General features: G+C 37.0%; 1 protein-coding gene across 1 annotated transcript; it reads left to right on the top strand.

Moving 5' to 3' along the window:
* The first annotated feature begins 402 nt into the window (after positions 1-402).
* On the top strand, positions 403-15182 carry LOC103501723 (vesicle-fusing ATPase). The gene is made up of 21 exons (XM_051079996.1): positions 403-584; positions 1073-1171; positions 1248-1329; positions 1443-1493; positions 1921-2091; positions 2737-2891; positions 2964-3072; positions 3981-4080; positions 4166-4221; positions 4595-4660; positions 4782-4864; positions 4946-5079; positions 11650-11860; positions 11930-12061; positions 12154-12214; positions 12350-12409; positions 12601-12659; positions 12751-12838; positions 13055-13177; positions 13545-13610; positions 14719-15182. The coding sequence occupies exons 1-21, from the start codon at positions 403-405 to the stop codon at positions 14860-14862; spliced, it is 2232 nt and encodes a 743-aa protein (XP_050935953.1). The 3' UTR covers positions 14863-15182.
* The last annotated feature ends 603 nt before the right edge of the window (positions 15183-15785 follow it).

Below are 15785 nucleotides of genomic sequence, written 5' to 3'. Positions count from 1 at the left end.
TACACACAAAAGAGAAAAAGAAGAAAAAAACACCAATTTAGGAAGTTTTGTTCTGGTAATTTCAAAACGAAGCCTTAAGTACTAAGCTTTGCTCTACATATTTTGTTGCATTGCAAGATCTTCCATCTCTCCTTCTTCTCTCCACGACTTTTTCCATCTTCAACCTCTGCCCATTTCTCTCCATCGCTACGCTTCTTCATCATTCTAACCATCACGCCTTCGAATTTCGATTCGGTTAGCATTCCAGATCTCGTTTCTCCATTCCATTTCTACTTTCTCTTACAAATTCTCTTTTCTTTCTTGCACTACTTCAAATTTACGATACCAGAATTTGGAATCCACGGTTTGGCGGATTCTCTCTTCCACCCTCATTGCAGAGATCTAAACACCTTGCGGCAAAAAATGGCGGGTCGGTTCGGCCTATCGTCAACTGCTCCGGCCACCATGATCGTTACTAATACACCGGCTCAGGACCTTGCCGTCACTAATCTTGCTTACTGCTCCGCTTCTGATCTTCAAAACTTTGCCGTCCCTGGCACTAAGCTCTTCCTTGCCTTGGTTGGCGATTCCTTTGTCCTCTCCCTCTCATATCCTTTTCATTACTTTACTTTTACCTCATTCATTTCCAATTTTCGGATTTTCGTTCTTTTCTTTAGCTCTACTTTACGTTTTCTTAATTTCTAATTAGCCATTTTTTGCATCATTTTTTCGATGAGCATAATCCTTAGCTTGGTGAGGTTTCAAGTTCGTCTCGAGGGCAATTTTTTTTGGCTTATTTTTAGTGTATGAGACCATGACTTATCCTACTTTCATATTATTAGGGATTGTTAATTGTTAATAGAGCAGACCACTTGATACTGTATGAATACTTCGACATTTGTGGTACTGCTCGTTCATGTTGTTCGTAAATGCATTTGTCATCTACTCAAGTATGCTATATAGGGGTGTTAATGGAAACTGGCGACTGGTGATTCCAATAATATTATGTTAAAGTGAGAGTTTGCGCGTATTCTATGTTGAGTGTTATCTATCATTTTCTTTTTCCCCTTTTTTTGTGGGCTTAACTGAGAACTACTCCTCATGGAAGCATAAGCAGTGGCCATATTGCCTTAAATGCTATTCAACGTCGTCATGCTAGAGTTTCAACTGGGGACCAGATATCTGTGGCGAGGTTTCTTTGTCTATACCGTACTCTTTTTCTTTGCATCTATTGCAGTAATCATAATACTTACATGATCTCTTTATAGATTTATCCCGCCAGATGATTTCAACCTGGCGCTACTTAGATTGGACTTAGAGTTTGTTAAAAAGGGATCCAAAAGTGAACAGGTATGCAGAATGAAGTCAAAGTTGAATTGTTCATGACTGTCTATGGATAATTCCCAAGCATATCATCAAGTAATTAATTATCAAGGTTTTATTCCTTTTTTATACTTTTGTAGGTCGATGCTGTTCTCTTGGCTAATCAATTGAGGAAGAGATTTATCAACCAGGTAGAATCTTGAGGCCTAACTTACCTGATATGCATGCTCTTGTTACTTGGTATTCTTCCTGGTGGCCGTATTTCCAATTGTTTGCTTGTTTCTTTGTTTTGTTTTTGTTTTTGTAGATTGTGTAACCTTTTCCTTAGCACCAATATTACACTTCATTAGTTTTCTACTGTGCTATGTTTATGGCAGATCATTCCAGATGTTATATGAAACATCCCCTGATAACTGATAGTTATAGATTTTTTTTTGATGAATCTGTTATTTTAAAAATGATTGTACTTTGTTAACAGATATCTTATCTCCCACAGCAAAATTGATTAACTAGAATATAGTTTTTCTCTGGTTCCTCATTTGGTGTTTAGTTATATATGGTACCTTCTAGAGAAAAGTTGCTGGTTATATGATACCTTCTGGTTATGCTTGCGTGCAGATAATGACGGCAGGGCAGAGAGCTTCTTTCGAGTACCATGGTACTAACTATATCTTCACAGTTAATCAAGCTGTTGTGGAAGGGCGAGATACATCCAATAGTGTTGAAAGAGGGATGATTTCAAATGATACCTATTTTGTGTTTGAAACATCGAATGGAAGTGGAATAAAGGTTAGATACCTGGAAATTTCATCCATTTCCTTGTATTTTTATTACCAGAATATTGCACCCATTCCCTTGTAAGCTTATCGTCTTCTTCTTCTCATCTCTTACCCTTTTGCTAGTCAATCAATCAACACTTGTAGCTTTCTTTAAATGTAGCTACGCTTAGAGCCATGAAGCGGCTCCAAGTTTTCAATCCTGGTTTTTTGTATTTTATGGAAGTTTTATCTGCAGGCTTAGTAATTCTTTCTAACCCAACAATAAAATCCTAGATTGTAGTCTAGAAATGAAAATATGAATATTAGTAGTTTTTTTCTATGTGATGTGACGTCATGACAAGTCTAGTACCTTAGACTAACCTCATTATGGAGACATTTGATTGCAATAGTTTTTACTGACTACAGGTCGAATATATTGTAGTAGGCTGGACCTTTCTTTGTGCTTGCTTTTGATGTGTTGGCTTAAATGCTCTCACAATGAAATTTTCCATGCTTCTCTCACATTTGTTTTCTATTTCCTCTTTGCTTACTTTTGTCTGACGAGGAAGAATTCTAATGATGTTGATGTGATAGTAGTCTATAATCATTCTCTATAGGGTGCAGTATTGTTGGATGAGTAATTTTTTATTCACATGCATATGTTTGCACTTTGCAGATAGTTAATCAACGTGAAGCTGCTAGTAGTAACATATTTAGGCAAAAAGAATTTAATCTTCAAGCACTTGGCATTGGAGGATTAAGTGAGGAGTTCGCTGATATATTTCGAAGAGCTTTTGCCTCTCGTGTTTTTCCTCCTCATGTGACCAGCAAGTAAGAATCTAATAATGATAGTGAATCGTTTTCTTGTTGTTATCATGCTTTCTAATCAGATATCTGCAATAGGTTGGGCATTAAACATGTAAAAGGAATGCTGCTTTATGGGCCACCTGGAACTGGCAAAACTCTTATTGCCCGTCAAATTGGAAAAATGTTGAATGGGAGAGAGCCAAAGGTAGATATATAACTCTACCTTTGAATATGTTTGATGTATTTTTTGCATCATAGGCTCATATTATCATCTATGTTTAGCATCCAAATTATTTTCTTTTTTACAATCTTTTTCAATCTCCACTTTAGATGCATAAGATCTCTTGAATTTTAGTAGTACGGGGATGAAAAGCCGACTTATTTGTTGAAGTCGACTGCTGTTGGTTTGACAAAATCAAAAGCGACAGATTATAAGAACTAAGACCTCTGAGGCATTATGGCCCAATGTTTTCAGCCATTTTTATTCTGATAGACCACCAATTATTTTACAATATAGTAGGAGGAAAAAAGGAGAAGCTACGCGTGCAAAAAGAGAAGAAAGTGGAAAAGGAAGCGGAAACTACCTTGGTGGGGACCACGGTTAGTTACATGAGAGAGAGTTAAAAAGGAAAGAAGGAAGGGAAGATGGGGGTGGTTAGTTTTATTCTGAAAGTGTGGGCTGCAGTTTCCTGGAGTTCAGGAATGCAGAAGTGTTGGTTTATTTCAGTCTTATACAATTTGTTTTCTGTCTTTGGATGTTGACTGTTTTGTTTTGAATTCTGGTTCTGGCTTGTTTAATTTCTGTGTTGAAGTCTGTGTTTAAGTGTGTTGAAGACTGTTAAGTGTTGAAACTGTGTTTAAGTTTGAATTGTTAATAAAAATATAGAACACACAACTGGTGTTCAAACATATTCTTGATTTTTTACATGTGCAATTTTCTTCCTGCATCTGGAATTGTTAGTGATAATTACACCTTTACATTGTCAATCTTTTATGATCTCTGAATGCTACTTCTTCTACATGGTCTGTGAATTATCATAATCCATATTGAGGTCTGGCTAAACTTTGTTTGCTCTCATGCTCTCTCCCACATGTTTTTATCCACCTTGTTAGATTGTCAATGGCCCTGAAGTGTTGAGCAAGTTCGTTGGGGAAACCGAAAAGAATGTGAGAGATCTTTTTGCTGATGCTGAGAATGATCAAAGGACCCACGGTAATTGGGGTGATATAGATATTATGATATTTCAAGTCTAGTATTTCAATTTTGTTAACTCCAAGATGGCTTTTTCTCAAGACAGGAGACCAAAGTGAGTTGCATGTCATAATTTTTGATGAAATTGATGCTATTTGTAAGGTATGTTGTTTCTTTCTGTATATTGTAGTTTTGTTTCTTTTATTTTGAAGATTCACAAAGAAATTAATTTCCGAAGTGAAAGTTGTTGGATCTTCTTAACACTTACTCATAGTTTAAAAAGCTAAGTTGGCTAAAATGAAGATCTGGCTCATGATGTTGGCTATTATTGAATCAAATTTTCTTCTGAATTTTATTTTCAAGATGAAACTAAGAATAAATCAAATTCAATCCTTAGGGTAGTAAACTAACACACTGTAATCAGGATTTCACCCATTTGACAATCCTGTTTCTCTTTCATTTTAGTATTTGTTTATACATTATAAAGTTTTGAGCCAAAAGTTGCCCATTTCACTTTTTTGCTTCATGCCTTCAGGCAAGGGGATCAACTAGAGATGGAACTGGAGTTCATGACAGCATTGTCAACCAGTTACTCACGAAGGTTTGTGTAAATTTTTGTGTTGCGAAGTAGTATTGGTAGTACATTTGGTGGACCTTCTTTTATACTTATTTCTTCTATCACAATGATGATATCATGTCTAAGAGGCCTAATTTCTTTGCAGATAGATGGTGTAGAATCATTAAACAATGTGCTACTTATTGGCATGACTAACAGAAAGGACTTACTTGATGAAGCTCTTTTAAGGTTTCTTTCTACTACTTTTCTTTTTCTTTCCATGAAGCATTTTGTTAATGATTCTATAATTAAGGCCATGAACTTCTACAGACCAGGTCGCTTGGAAGTTCAGGTTGAAATCAGCCTGCCAGACGAGAATGGTCGTTTACAGATTCTTCAAATTCATACTAACAAAATGAAAGAAAATTCTTTTATTGCTCCTGATGTGAACCTCCGGGAAATTGGTAAGTTTGATAACCTTTTTTTTCCCTCTTTTAAGGTAAATATACAATTTGGTTCTCAAAGCGTACACCATTTTTAAATTTTATATCTAATTTCATATAAAGAAATTATTTCTAATATCCCAAAGGTTTCAAATGGATCATCAAGTTGTAAAAAATTAATTAAATTATTCCAATTTCAACTCAATATTTCTTTAGATAAGAAACATTTTATTGCAAAGTAAAAAGGGGAAATTCCCAACACCTAAAGGTGATTACAATTGAAGTTTCCAATTGGAAACAAGGTAAGAAAGACTCAAATGATTAAAAGGTGGCTGGGTCTTGCACCAATACAAAGCAGTTGAAAGAGTATAATAATCTAAAAATAGGTCCAGGAAAAGGATGACCAGCCAACAAGGAAGCGAGTTTGTCGAGCATTTTATATGAAAAGAAAGTCGGCCAACCGAAGGCTTGCAATGTGGTATGCCAAAACTGCAAGTTAAAAGAACAATGGATAAAAGATGTGCAGCCGATTCTGTATATTTATGACACATATGGCACCAAGAAGGGGAGGTGTACACAGAGGGCATGTGTCTTTGGAGATGATTAGCAGTGTTAATCGCACCCAGATTGTGTTCCCAAAGGAAAGTTTTAATTTTTTTGGGGAAATGATCCATTCAAATAGCAAAATGAACCTCCTTGGTATGGGAGTTATATTGTCCCATCAAATCATCCATAAGAGATTTAACAGTAAACATGGAGGAAGGGTCTAGAGTTCAGATCTAGGAATCAGGTGAGAGGCAGGGACGAACGGTAGATAGTAGATGAGATAATGAATCAAGTCATTAAGATTTCAACGAAGTTGCAAATCTCAGAATTCTGAAGCCATGTATTTGCAACCCTGATATCAGGGGAGCGAGTAAGTCTGAATATCTGTGGAAAAGCCATACAAATAGCACCACAAGAGAGCTAGGAATCCTTCCCAAAAGAAATTGTCCTACCAAATCCAATTTGGATGCGAGTACGATTGGCTACCAGATCAGTAGTCCGACAAACGAATTGCCATGGGTATTTAGGGTGACCATGAACAACTGTCGGCTATGTGCAAGTGGGGAAATAATATTTAGTCACAATGAGCCTATACATAATGCATCTTTTTCATGCAGAAAACACCAATTCCATTTAGTTAAAGGCTAAATTACGGTGTCGAAGGTTCCCAATACCAACACCACCCATCATTTTTGACTTGTGTGATCTCCCACTTCACATTATAAATCCCATCCTCGCCATGAGTCCCTTCCTAGAAGAAATGACGAATCAATTTTTTTAGAGCCCTAATGATATTGGTAGGAGCATAAGGGATAAGTAATAAATGGGCAGGCTAGATAGAGAAGCCTAAATAAGAGTTTTCTGCCCCCTTTTAGAGATGAAAGCATACTTCCAGTTATGAAGTTTCTGCTGAATCCTTTTAACAATGGGTGTCAGAAACTATTTGAGAGAGAGTTCCCACCCAAAGGCAAGCCAAGATAAGTGGTAGGCCAACGACCCTGTTTACAACCAGAAGTTTCAATCATCCATTCTAAGTGAGGATATGCAATGATCCCCATAAGCTCACTTTTGGATGGGTTAATAGATAGACATGCAGCATGCTAAAAAATTTGAATAACCTCAAATAGGTGTTTTAAGGTGAGCAAAAGCAGCGTGTCATCAGCAAATTGGAGATGAGTCAGAGAAAAATCGGAAACACTGATGGGTAAGAATTGATAAAGCCCTTCGAGTGACTATAATCCATGAGATGGCAGAGACAGTCAGCTACCAAGATAAATAAAAAAGGAGAAAGAGGATTGCCTTGTCTGATTCCACGAGAGGGAATAATCTTGCCCCATGGCCAACTAACAATGATGACTGAAAAATTTGCACTAGAGATGCAATCACGAATCCAAATATGCCACAAGGGGCCGAAGCCTTTGATGCGAAGAATTGTGTCAAGAAAATCCCAGTCCACCCTGTCGAAGGCTTTTTCTAGATCAAGTTTAAGGACCACTTCTTTTTATTTTGTGACCACTCTGCAATCGATTCATTTTCCACAAGAGAAGCATCCAAAATCTGTCTGTTCTCAAAGAAAGCAAGCTGGTTGGGCGAAATGGTGGAGGGTAAAACCACCTTAAGCTTGTTGGATAATACTTGAGCAATGATCTTATAGGCGCATGAGATGAGGCTAATGGGGCGGTAATTAGACGTAGATTCTGCATCAATTTCTTTGTTTTAAGGAAAATAAATGTCTCATTACGGGAAGCATTAACAATACCACTAGAGAAAAAGCCATATACCATGCTCATAATATCATGTTCGGTAATAGAGCTTTTTCTTTTTCGGGCCACCACAACACGGTGGAATAATTTAGGTGGTGTTTGGGGCGATAAGTGACTTATAATAGTCTGGGCATTATAATAGTCTGGGGATTATAATAGTCTGCGTTTGGGGTGCATACTATTATTTCAGCTTTTGTCGGCGTTACTTCTTTGTGGTGGTTGCTAATGGGATTTCTGCTTTGGCTTGACCTTCTACTTTTACTTTGTAAATATTTAGAGCTTAGTGAGAGGGGGTGTGAGGAAGAGGAGAAAGGAGAGTGAGAACAAGTATTATTAATACTAGTTATTAGGAAAATCCTAATCCTAGTATGGGCCAAACATGGAGTGCGCTCACTCCTCTCTAGTCCCAGGGGCAACAGCCCCTTAGTGTTTTGATCCTCTTTAGCAAAGCCATTTAAGTTTACATCGCTGTCGCCAAAATATATGTTCCTGGGCCGTCATGGTTTCAATTTGTTCCGGTGGCATATGGCGAGAAGAACATTGTTCATTTGTAAGTTGACAACATACCAATTTGTGTAGATCCCGTAGTTGGGCAATGAGTGCTGATAAGGAAGAGACAGACTGATGTTTGGCTTGGGCCCAAGAACGGAGAAAGAGTTTCAAACGCTTCAGTTTCATATTCAAACTATGCCCATGCCTGTCCCCCCATAGGACTATTATTCTACCAAGATTCAATTATTGGGTGGAAGGACTGTTCCAGTAGCCAAGAGTTTCGAAAGTGGTAGGGGCATGGGCCCCAAACAATATCACCTGAAACAAGAGACAAAGGAAGATGATCTGATGTTATACGGTCTAATCATTGTACTTTAACGGTCCCTAATTTTGCAATACAAGTATCTTTGAGAAGAAAACAATCAATCAGAGATGAATATTGGGTACGTCCGCCACTTGACCAAGTAAATGACCCATTATTCAGTGAAATACCACGAAGTTGATAGTTATTTATCCAATGGTTGAATTCACACGTACTAGTTGAGATGGACTGATATGAGATTTTTCCCAAGACCAGCAAGTAACATTTTGAAGTGCCCACCAATAATCCAGTTTTCTCCTCCCAAACCGGCCACATCATGAAGTTCATTCCAAATCCAGAGGGACCATATACCGAATAGCACCAGAAGGAGAAACCATCAGCTAATTCAAATATGGGTAGATAGAGTATAGATATCATGAGCACCTTCATGAACCATGTGTTCGGGAGATCTGCATAAAATAAGAATACCACCCGAGGACTCAATTGCATCAAGCACCGACCAACCAATAAAAGCATAACTCCAAACATATTTGATAATGGAAGAGTCAGTTTCAGATATTTTAGTTTCTGTAAAAAACAATGTCTGGGTTGTGTTGTTGAATCAATCTTTTGACCAAGGCACGTCCTTTTCCAGGAGTTTAGTCCTTGAACATTCCATGATTTGTCATAGTGGATTGATGAGGGTAGGTTCTGTAGTTTTCTTTGCCTTTTATTACGCTTGATGGTGGTGGAGGGAGATTTTTTAGTAGCTTTTAGAGGAGGAAGAGAGGGAATGGCATGTGCAGAGCCCATGTTGGGCAAGTAGGGAGGCTAAATCGGGCAAGGGGTTGGTGGGCTGTGTAGAGGCCGATTGATTGTTTGGGTTTGGATGATGAGATTGTTGATGTTCAGATGAGGTGTGAACCAGGCGAGTCAAATCTTTGGAGATGGGGGGAAGAATTGCTAAAGGATGTTGGGATTCATCTGGCTTTTCAAAAACAGTGTCTTCCATGGGATGTGATTCAAAAATTGTATTTGGGCTTGTGAGATAGGCTTCAGAATCTGAGCCCACTTGGACTGAGCTTTTATTTGTGGTAAAATGTTTTTTGGCTTCTTGTAGAGATGATTGCCCATTTGGAAAGGTGACCACTGTTAGCGGTGGGTTAGAAAAGATGGAGAAGGAATGTTTTGATGGACTTGGAATGAATAATGGAAGAGTGAACCAGGGATTCCATGGGTTTGACTTCTCCCCTAAATCCAGCAAGGCTGCATTTTCTGCAAAAATGATGGATCAGCTGAAAGCAAGTTATCGAGTATTGGTTTTTTACCTTTTTCTGTAGGACCCTTGCCCATGTTTGTTGTTGACTGGGGCCCACTTAAGGTCAGAATTGGTGGATTTAACGACACCTGAAGATTTTTGGTCACCGACAAATTTGAATTAGCTGGCTGCTGAGTTTTCATCAGATGATCAACCTTGGCCTTCATCAGGGGGGTATTGGTGCGTGGATTGTTATCGACTTCACAGTGTTTGTCCAAGGGGGTCAATGGCTGTGTTGACATCACTGTGATGTTGTAAGACCTCCTATTATTAATGTGTATAAGAGGAAGGGCAAGAAAGGAATTACACAAGACAGCATGGAGGAAAGAAAGAATTGAAATGGGGTAGTGGGATAGTGGAACAGCAAGTGGGCCCTACAGGATAGTATTATTTGTCCTATTCGGACACTTGTCTTATAAATAGCAAGGGGAGGGTAGTAAGTTAGGTATGAGAAATATATGGAGAATGTATTGGTAGAAAGGAGATTGGCGGCTGAGGGAGGCTACCCTAGCCTAGAGAAATAGGTTGGTTTGTTCCTTGTTGTTTTCCTTGTTTCTATTCTATATCTTGTAACTACTGTTTTGGCAATATAAATATATAAATACAGAGTGCTGCCTCTGTTTTTGCCATTGATTTAGTATAAATAGTGTATGAAAAGGGTGAGGAACCTCACAGACAGGTCTTTATTTCTGGATACCTTGAAGATACACAGTCCACTCCTTTCCAACTAGATTGAAGGGTTGAAGTTGTGAAGGGATGAAATCTTCAGTATTTCTCAGTTGTGCTACCCTAAAGTTGACGCCTCTATCTGATTGGCTATAAATGCCGAAAAATCCACCGCAGTGATCTCCAATGAATTTGAAGATTGCATCAGTCCAAAGTGGTGGAGGAAGGTTGAAGACGTCTATCCAACCACCAAATGATGCTGACAAACTTTGTTGATACGATGCTAACAAGGTTTGCATCTGAGAAGCTGAGATTGATATTTCCAAGAGAAACCCAGTCTGAATTATTTTGATTGGTGAGGCCACATTTGGATCATAAACATGTAAGCATCGAGGAATGGGTTGATAGTGCATCACGTCTTCAAGGATGTCTCAATAATTGTCCCAATTTTCAACCATGAATTGGTAAATTTTCTTCTCTGCACTACAACCATAGAATGCCAGTCATCTTGGGGTGGACAACTATTTATGCTTAGAATAGTTGGGATTGTGGGTTTGGAAAGAGTTTGTGGCTTTGGTGGCATTTGATGGATGGGTTTTGTTTGTACAATTGATTTGTAAGTTGGTGGGTTGATGGTTTGAGTGGTGGGTGCCGTCTTGTAGTCGGAGATCAAGGAGAAGAAAGAGAACCAACCTTGTTTCTATTTTTGAAGGAATGAAAATTTTTGTTTGCCGGGCAGTGGTAGTGGTGGGTAAGTTCAGCATAGTAGCCATTCTTCTTGTTGTGTTTCCCTAGCCAGAGTCTTGCATCAACATCCGTGAACTTCTTAAAGAATTTGAAGTTACTAGGGTCCTTTTGAAGGGAATTAAATGATGATGCCAACCAGACTAGAGCTTGTCGAGAGATATGTAAGGACTGGGAGGATGATCTGTTTTGTTCTGTGATGATTACCGATTGGCTGTTTGTTGCTTTGTCACATTGCAATGTGAATATTTTCTGATCAATGTGGATGGATCGAGTAGGATAGGTGGATTCCATGGTGGTGTGGCTGGAATGGAAAGTTTCCAATTTCTACTCAATATGGTAGTTGAATTGAAAAAAAAAGCAACGGTGAGGCATTTTTTCTCTAACGATGAAGCAATTTTTAAATGTTAAGTGGCATCTTATCCTACCAATTTAAAAAATCGGATACGATCGGGCTGGAATCTCTAGTTGGTTAGAGTTAGAGACCTTCAAAAGGTGCCAAATAATAGGAAAGAAATATTTTTACCTATCACGTCATTATTTTTTAAGACATTATTGAGTACTTAGTGGAAAAATCAACACTTTCACTATAAAGTTGAACATTTAAAGGCAACAATTATCATGTCAAAGGTCGATATTCTGATTCTCCCACAGTTGTTGAACTAAAAAAAATTCTGTAAGAGAAGTTATTGAATCTTGAATAGTGAAACGTGAGGAACATAACTTTGAAGGTTTCTGAGTATTAAAATTTATTTTGACAGCTGCCCGTACAAAGAACTACAGTGGTGCTGAAATTGAAGGGGTTGTAAAAAGTGCAGTATCATACGCCTTAAATAGACAATTAAGTCTTGATGATCTTACAAAGCCGGTTGATGAAGAGAACATTAAGGTTACAATGGATGACTTTCTGAACGCAGTCCAAGAAATTATTCCTGCTTTTGGTGCTTCAACAGATGACCTTGAAAGATGCAGGTTATTTTACGAACTATCTTTTGTTATTATGTTCTTTGAAATCAAAGTAATTTATTGTGTTCTTTGTAGGCTTAATGGTATGGTGGATTGTGGTGGACGACATAAACACATTTATGAAAGGGCAATGTTACTTGTAGAGCAAGTTAAAGTCAGCAAGGGAAGTCCACTTGTTACTTGTCTTCTTGAAGGCCCAAGTGGCAGGTATGCTTCATCAAGTCTTGTTTTTTAAGCGCAACTTTTGTTATACAAAAGTTCAATTAGTTAGTTTTTGCTAAAACCTCACCCATCTACAGTGGCAAAACTGCAATGGCGGCTACTGTTGGTATTGACAGTGAGTTTCCATATGTCAAAATTGTAAGTTGTTGTAATTTTGTGTTTAGATTTTTGTTCCTGTCCATGCATTTACATCCTTTTGTACTGTCTCATTATCCGGTTTTCAGTTGGTTAATCCTTCCTATTTTGTTTTTTTTTTCCTTTCTTGTTGGTTAGATATCAGCAGAATCAATGATTGGTCTTCTTGAGAGCACAAAATGCGCACAGATTGTCAAGGTTTGTCTGTGCTTCTAGGGCTGCTAGCTTGTCACTCACCTCAATGTTAAACAAAGCTTATACTGAAGCAAATTTGTGTCTGCTAGATAATTATGTCTGCAGAAAGTTCTGTCAGAGTTATTTTAAGTTTTTGGCTAATGGCCCATGGAATCTATTTGAAGAGACTTATATGACGTGTTACTGTTTGATAGGTTTTTGAGGATGCATACAAGTCTCCATTGAGCATAATCATTCTCGATGACATTGAAAGGTAACTGTTACTAATTCCGACAATCATCCTAGTTATTAACTTGTTAGTATTCTTGCCATGAATCTCTTTTCATTAAAGTGCTCAATTGCAGATTACTGGAATATGTTGCCATTGGTCCTCGTTTTTCAAATTTGATGTCTCAAGCACTGATGGTTCTTCTCAAACGACTTCCTCCCAAGGTTTCTGTCAATTTTCTGACCCTGAAAATTTTAAATTACACCTATTTCGTTCTCATTAGAACACGATAGTGATTTACATAGCCACCTGAAACTGTGGGTCAAGTTTATATTCCATGGGAATACGAAAGTACTAATCATGCTTTCATGTTTTGGCTTTTCAACCGTGGCCCTCTTCTATAATTACTAATCTATTTATCATTTGAATTACATGTCTAGGGTAAAAAGCTTCTGGTAATTGGAACAACTAGTGAAGTGGGCTTTTTAGATTCAGTTGGTATTTGTGATGCTTTCTCAGTCACTTACCATGTTCCAACATTGAAAACGGATGATGCCAAGAAGGTAAGTACTGAGAACAATTGCCGTCCTTGTTTCTTTTCAGATCTTAACTGCAGTCATTTGTTATATTCTCGTGCTATTAAATGGGCTGGGTGTTGTACCATGTGCCATGAATTGCTATTTTCTGGTTCACTTTTGGTCTCAGAAACTTCTTACCTACAGTCATTGAAAATTGCGCTAAGACAAGAGTGAAAATTTCTTATTTTGTGCGTGTTATAGAAATCTTAGTATAGTGGTTATACTTGGTTTTATAATTTTAGAAAATTATAATATAATTTTACTCAAAAAAGAAGTAAAGAAGAAAAAATATATTATACGCAGATCCCTTCTCATGTAAGAATGCAATACTCTTCGTTTCATTTTTTCTTAGGTGATGCAACAACTGAATGTTTTTGCCGAGGATGATGTGGATGCTGCTGCCGAGGCTGTCACTGATGTATGTTCATCTTTCTTTGACCTTTTCTGAAGTTATATTTTTATTTTACATAATCCTTCCCTTATTGAGTTTTGTTGAATACCAAAATTAGATAGATGTACTAAGTTCGACCTTATCCACTGCTCACATGATTAATTGCCTAGGATAATAATAGAAGATTTTAGTCTAATTTTGGTTTTATTTTGCTCAAGAACAAGGCTGTTTGATAGCAATTTCCTTCGTAGTTCTTAAAAAATTAGATAGCTTCCTAACAATGTGTATAGTTTCCTTGGCAACTACTTTTTGTTTCTAAAATTTGCCTAGGACTATATACATACCTTTAAAGAAAAGGCAATAAAAACAATAATTTCTCAAAAAAAATCCAACAAAATCTTTAATTCTTTTGTTAATTTTAAAAATTCTTAGAAGTGGGAAAACAGCCTATTGATAAAATAACAGAATATTATTGTGTTAATTTTACGCAAATCATTGATTCAAGTTTCAAGAAATGGTAATGAGCTGCGCCTCATGGTGATTTAACACGGCATTTGACTAAATGTGGGACTTCTGTTAGGATTCCTCCTAAGTCCTACCAAGAAAGACCTCAAGAACACATAATGAACTCAAGAAGAATCAAATATGGAAATATCTGAAAATGTATTGGAATATGCTTATAATCTTGAAGAAAATAACAATATAATCTCTAGTCTTTTGAGAAGGTTAGGCTCTCCCAAATTTCTCAATTTTGGAAATCCCACAAAATACTTCACACCCTCAACCCACTCCTATTTATAACTAAAATCCGAACCAATTTACAAGCTATTTATTTATTTGTCCCTTCTAATAACTATGCTATTATTTTCCTAAGAATCCTTTAATTCTTTCGAACAAAAACCTAATAGTATCATATTCTCTCTCCTCATTGTTGAATGAATTGTTCTCATTAATTAGGCAATCAACGTAAAATAGATCACGTTTGAATATTACAAGCAATCGAATTGGTATATTTATTTCAATTGAATTCTTGGATCTTTTGAAATTGGCAATCATTTTGGTAATATATTTTGTGGTAGAAGAATTCAGAATTTTATGATACCTTTTTAAACGTGTGATTTTACTCTGCCATTAGATGCCCATCAAGAAGCTGTACATGTTAATTGAGATGGCTGCTCAAGGTGAACGTGGTGGAGCAGCAGAAGCCATCTATTCTGGTTCACAGAAGATTAAGATCTCTCACTTTTTCGACTGCCTCCAGGATGTCATCCGATATTAGATTCCAATTCTTTCATTTGTTTCTGCACCTTATTATTATAACATTTTCTTTTGATTTGATAATTTTGAGCTCCATGTTTCCCGATTGCCAGCTGGTTGTTGATTGAGATTGGTTGCAGTGCATGTAAACGGATTTTTTTTCTTTGAAACTTGGGTACTCCATAGAATGCTGAGTTGATCGATTGCAACTGCCTTTGTTGACTGAAGTCCCCTGCTGATTTTAAGAGACGGTACGTATCATTTTTTTTAGTTTTTATCTCAGATGATGAATTGAGTTACTGTTTTGGAACTTACGAAAATGATTGAGCTATTTGATTCTCATATGCGGATTCTTTCCAAAATTATTTCCTTCTAAGGTTATCCGGAAATTGATTGAGAAGTTTAATCTCAGCGGGCCAGGGGAAATTTCTCAAGTTTCTCATTCTCTATCTGCTCCTTTCTCCTCTTACTTCTTCCGTCACCTCTAATTTGATTTTTTAATTTGGAATTTTTTCTTCGTAGTTTATTATTATAATTTCCTCCTTGTAGTTTATAATTAAAATTTAATTCATATGGTTCATATAAAGCCTTCACAAATGGTGCCAAAATGAGCAGCAACTTTAGAGTTAGAACTTCAATTCCTCTACCCTCGTGCCAAAGTAAAAAGAACTTTCATAAATAATCTTTAGGTTGGTTTTTATCAAAACATAAAGACTACTTGCTTGTAAGGTGTTATCAAACTATGGTTGGAAATTCAGCCAAAAGTTCTAAACTTTTGTTGAATCGACGACCTCCGAATATAAGAAACTAATATCTTAGATAAATTTAGATCAATTAAAAAAAACGTTAGAGTTAGATTATCTCTTAAATCAAAGATGCAAAGCAAGATTTGAGATCATGATAGATTGAGATATTAAATCAAACTTTTTATCGTAAAAAAATGCA

This window comes from Cucumis melo, chromosome 12 (genome assembly GCF_025177605.1).
Source record: "Cucumis melo cultivar AY chromosome 12, USDA_Cmelo_AY_1.0, whole genome shotgun sequence".
Classification (NCBI taxonomy): domain Eukaryota; kingdom Viridiplantae; phylum Streptophyta; class Magnoliopsida; order Cucurbitales; family Cucurbitaceae; genus Cucumis; species Cucumis melo.
The sequence above is the reverse complement of the archived record's forward strand: the minus strand, read 5'-3'. Positions and strand labels throughout refer to the sequence as shown.

Coding starts and splice junctions, on each gene's coding strand:
- LOC103501723 (XM_051079996.1), top strand. CDS start 403: ATGGCGGGTCGGTTCGGCCTATCGTCAACTGCTCCGGCCACCATGATC. Junction 2,092..2,736: donor CGAATGGAAGTGGAATAAAG/GTTAGATACCTG, acceptor TGCACTTTGCAG/ATAGTTAATCAACGTGAAGC. Junction 4,222..4,594: donor AAATTGATGCTATTTGTAAG/GTATGTTGTTTC, acceptor TCATGCCTTCAG/GCAAGGGGATCAACTAGAGA.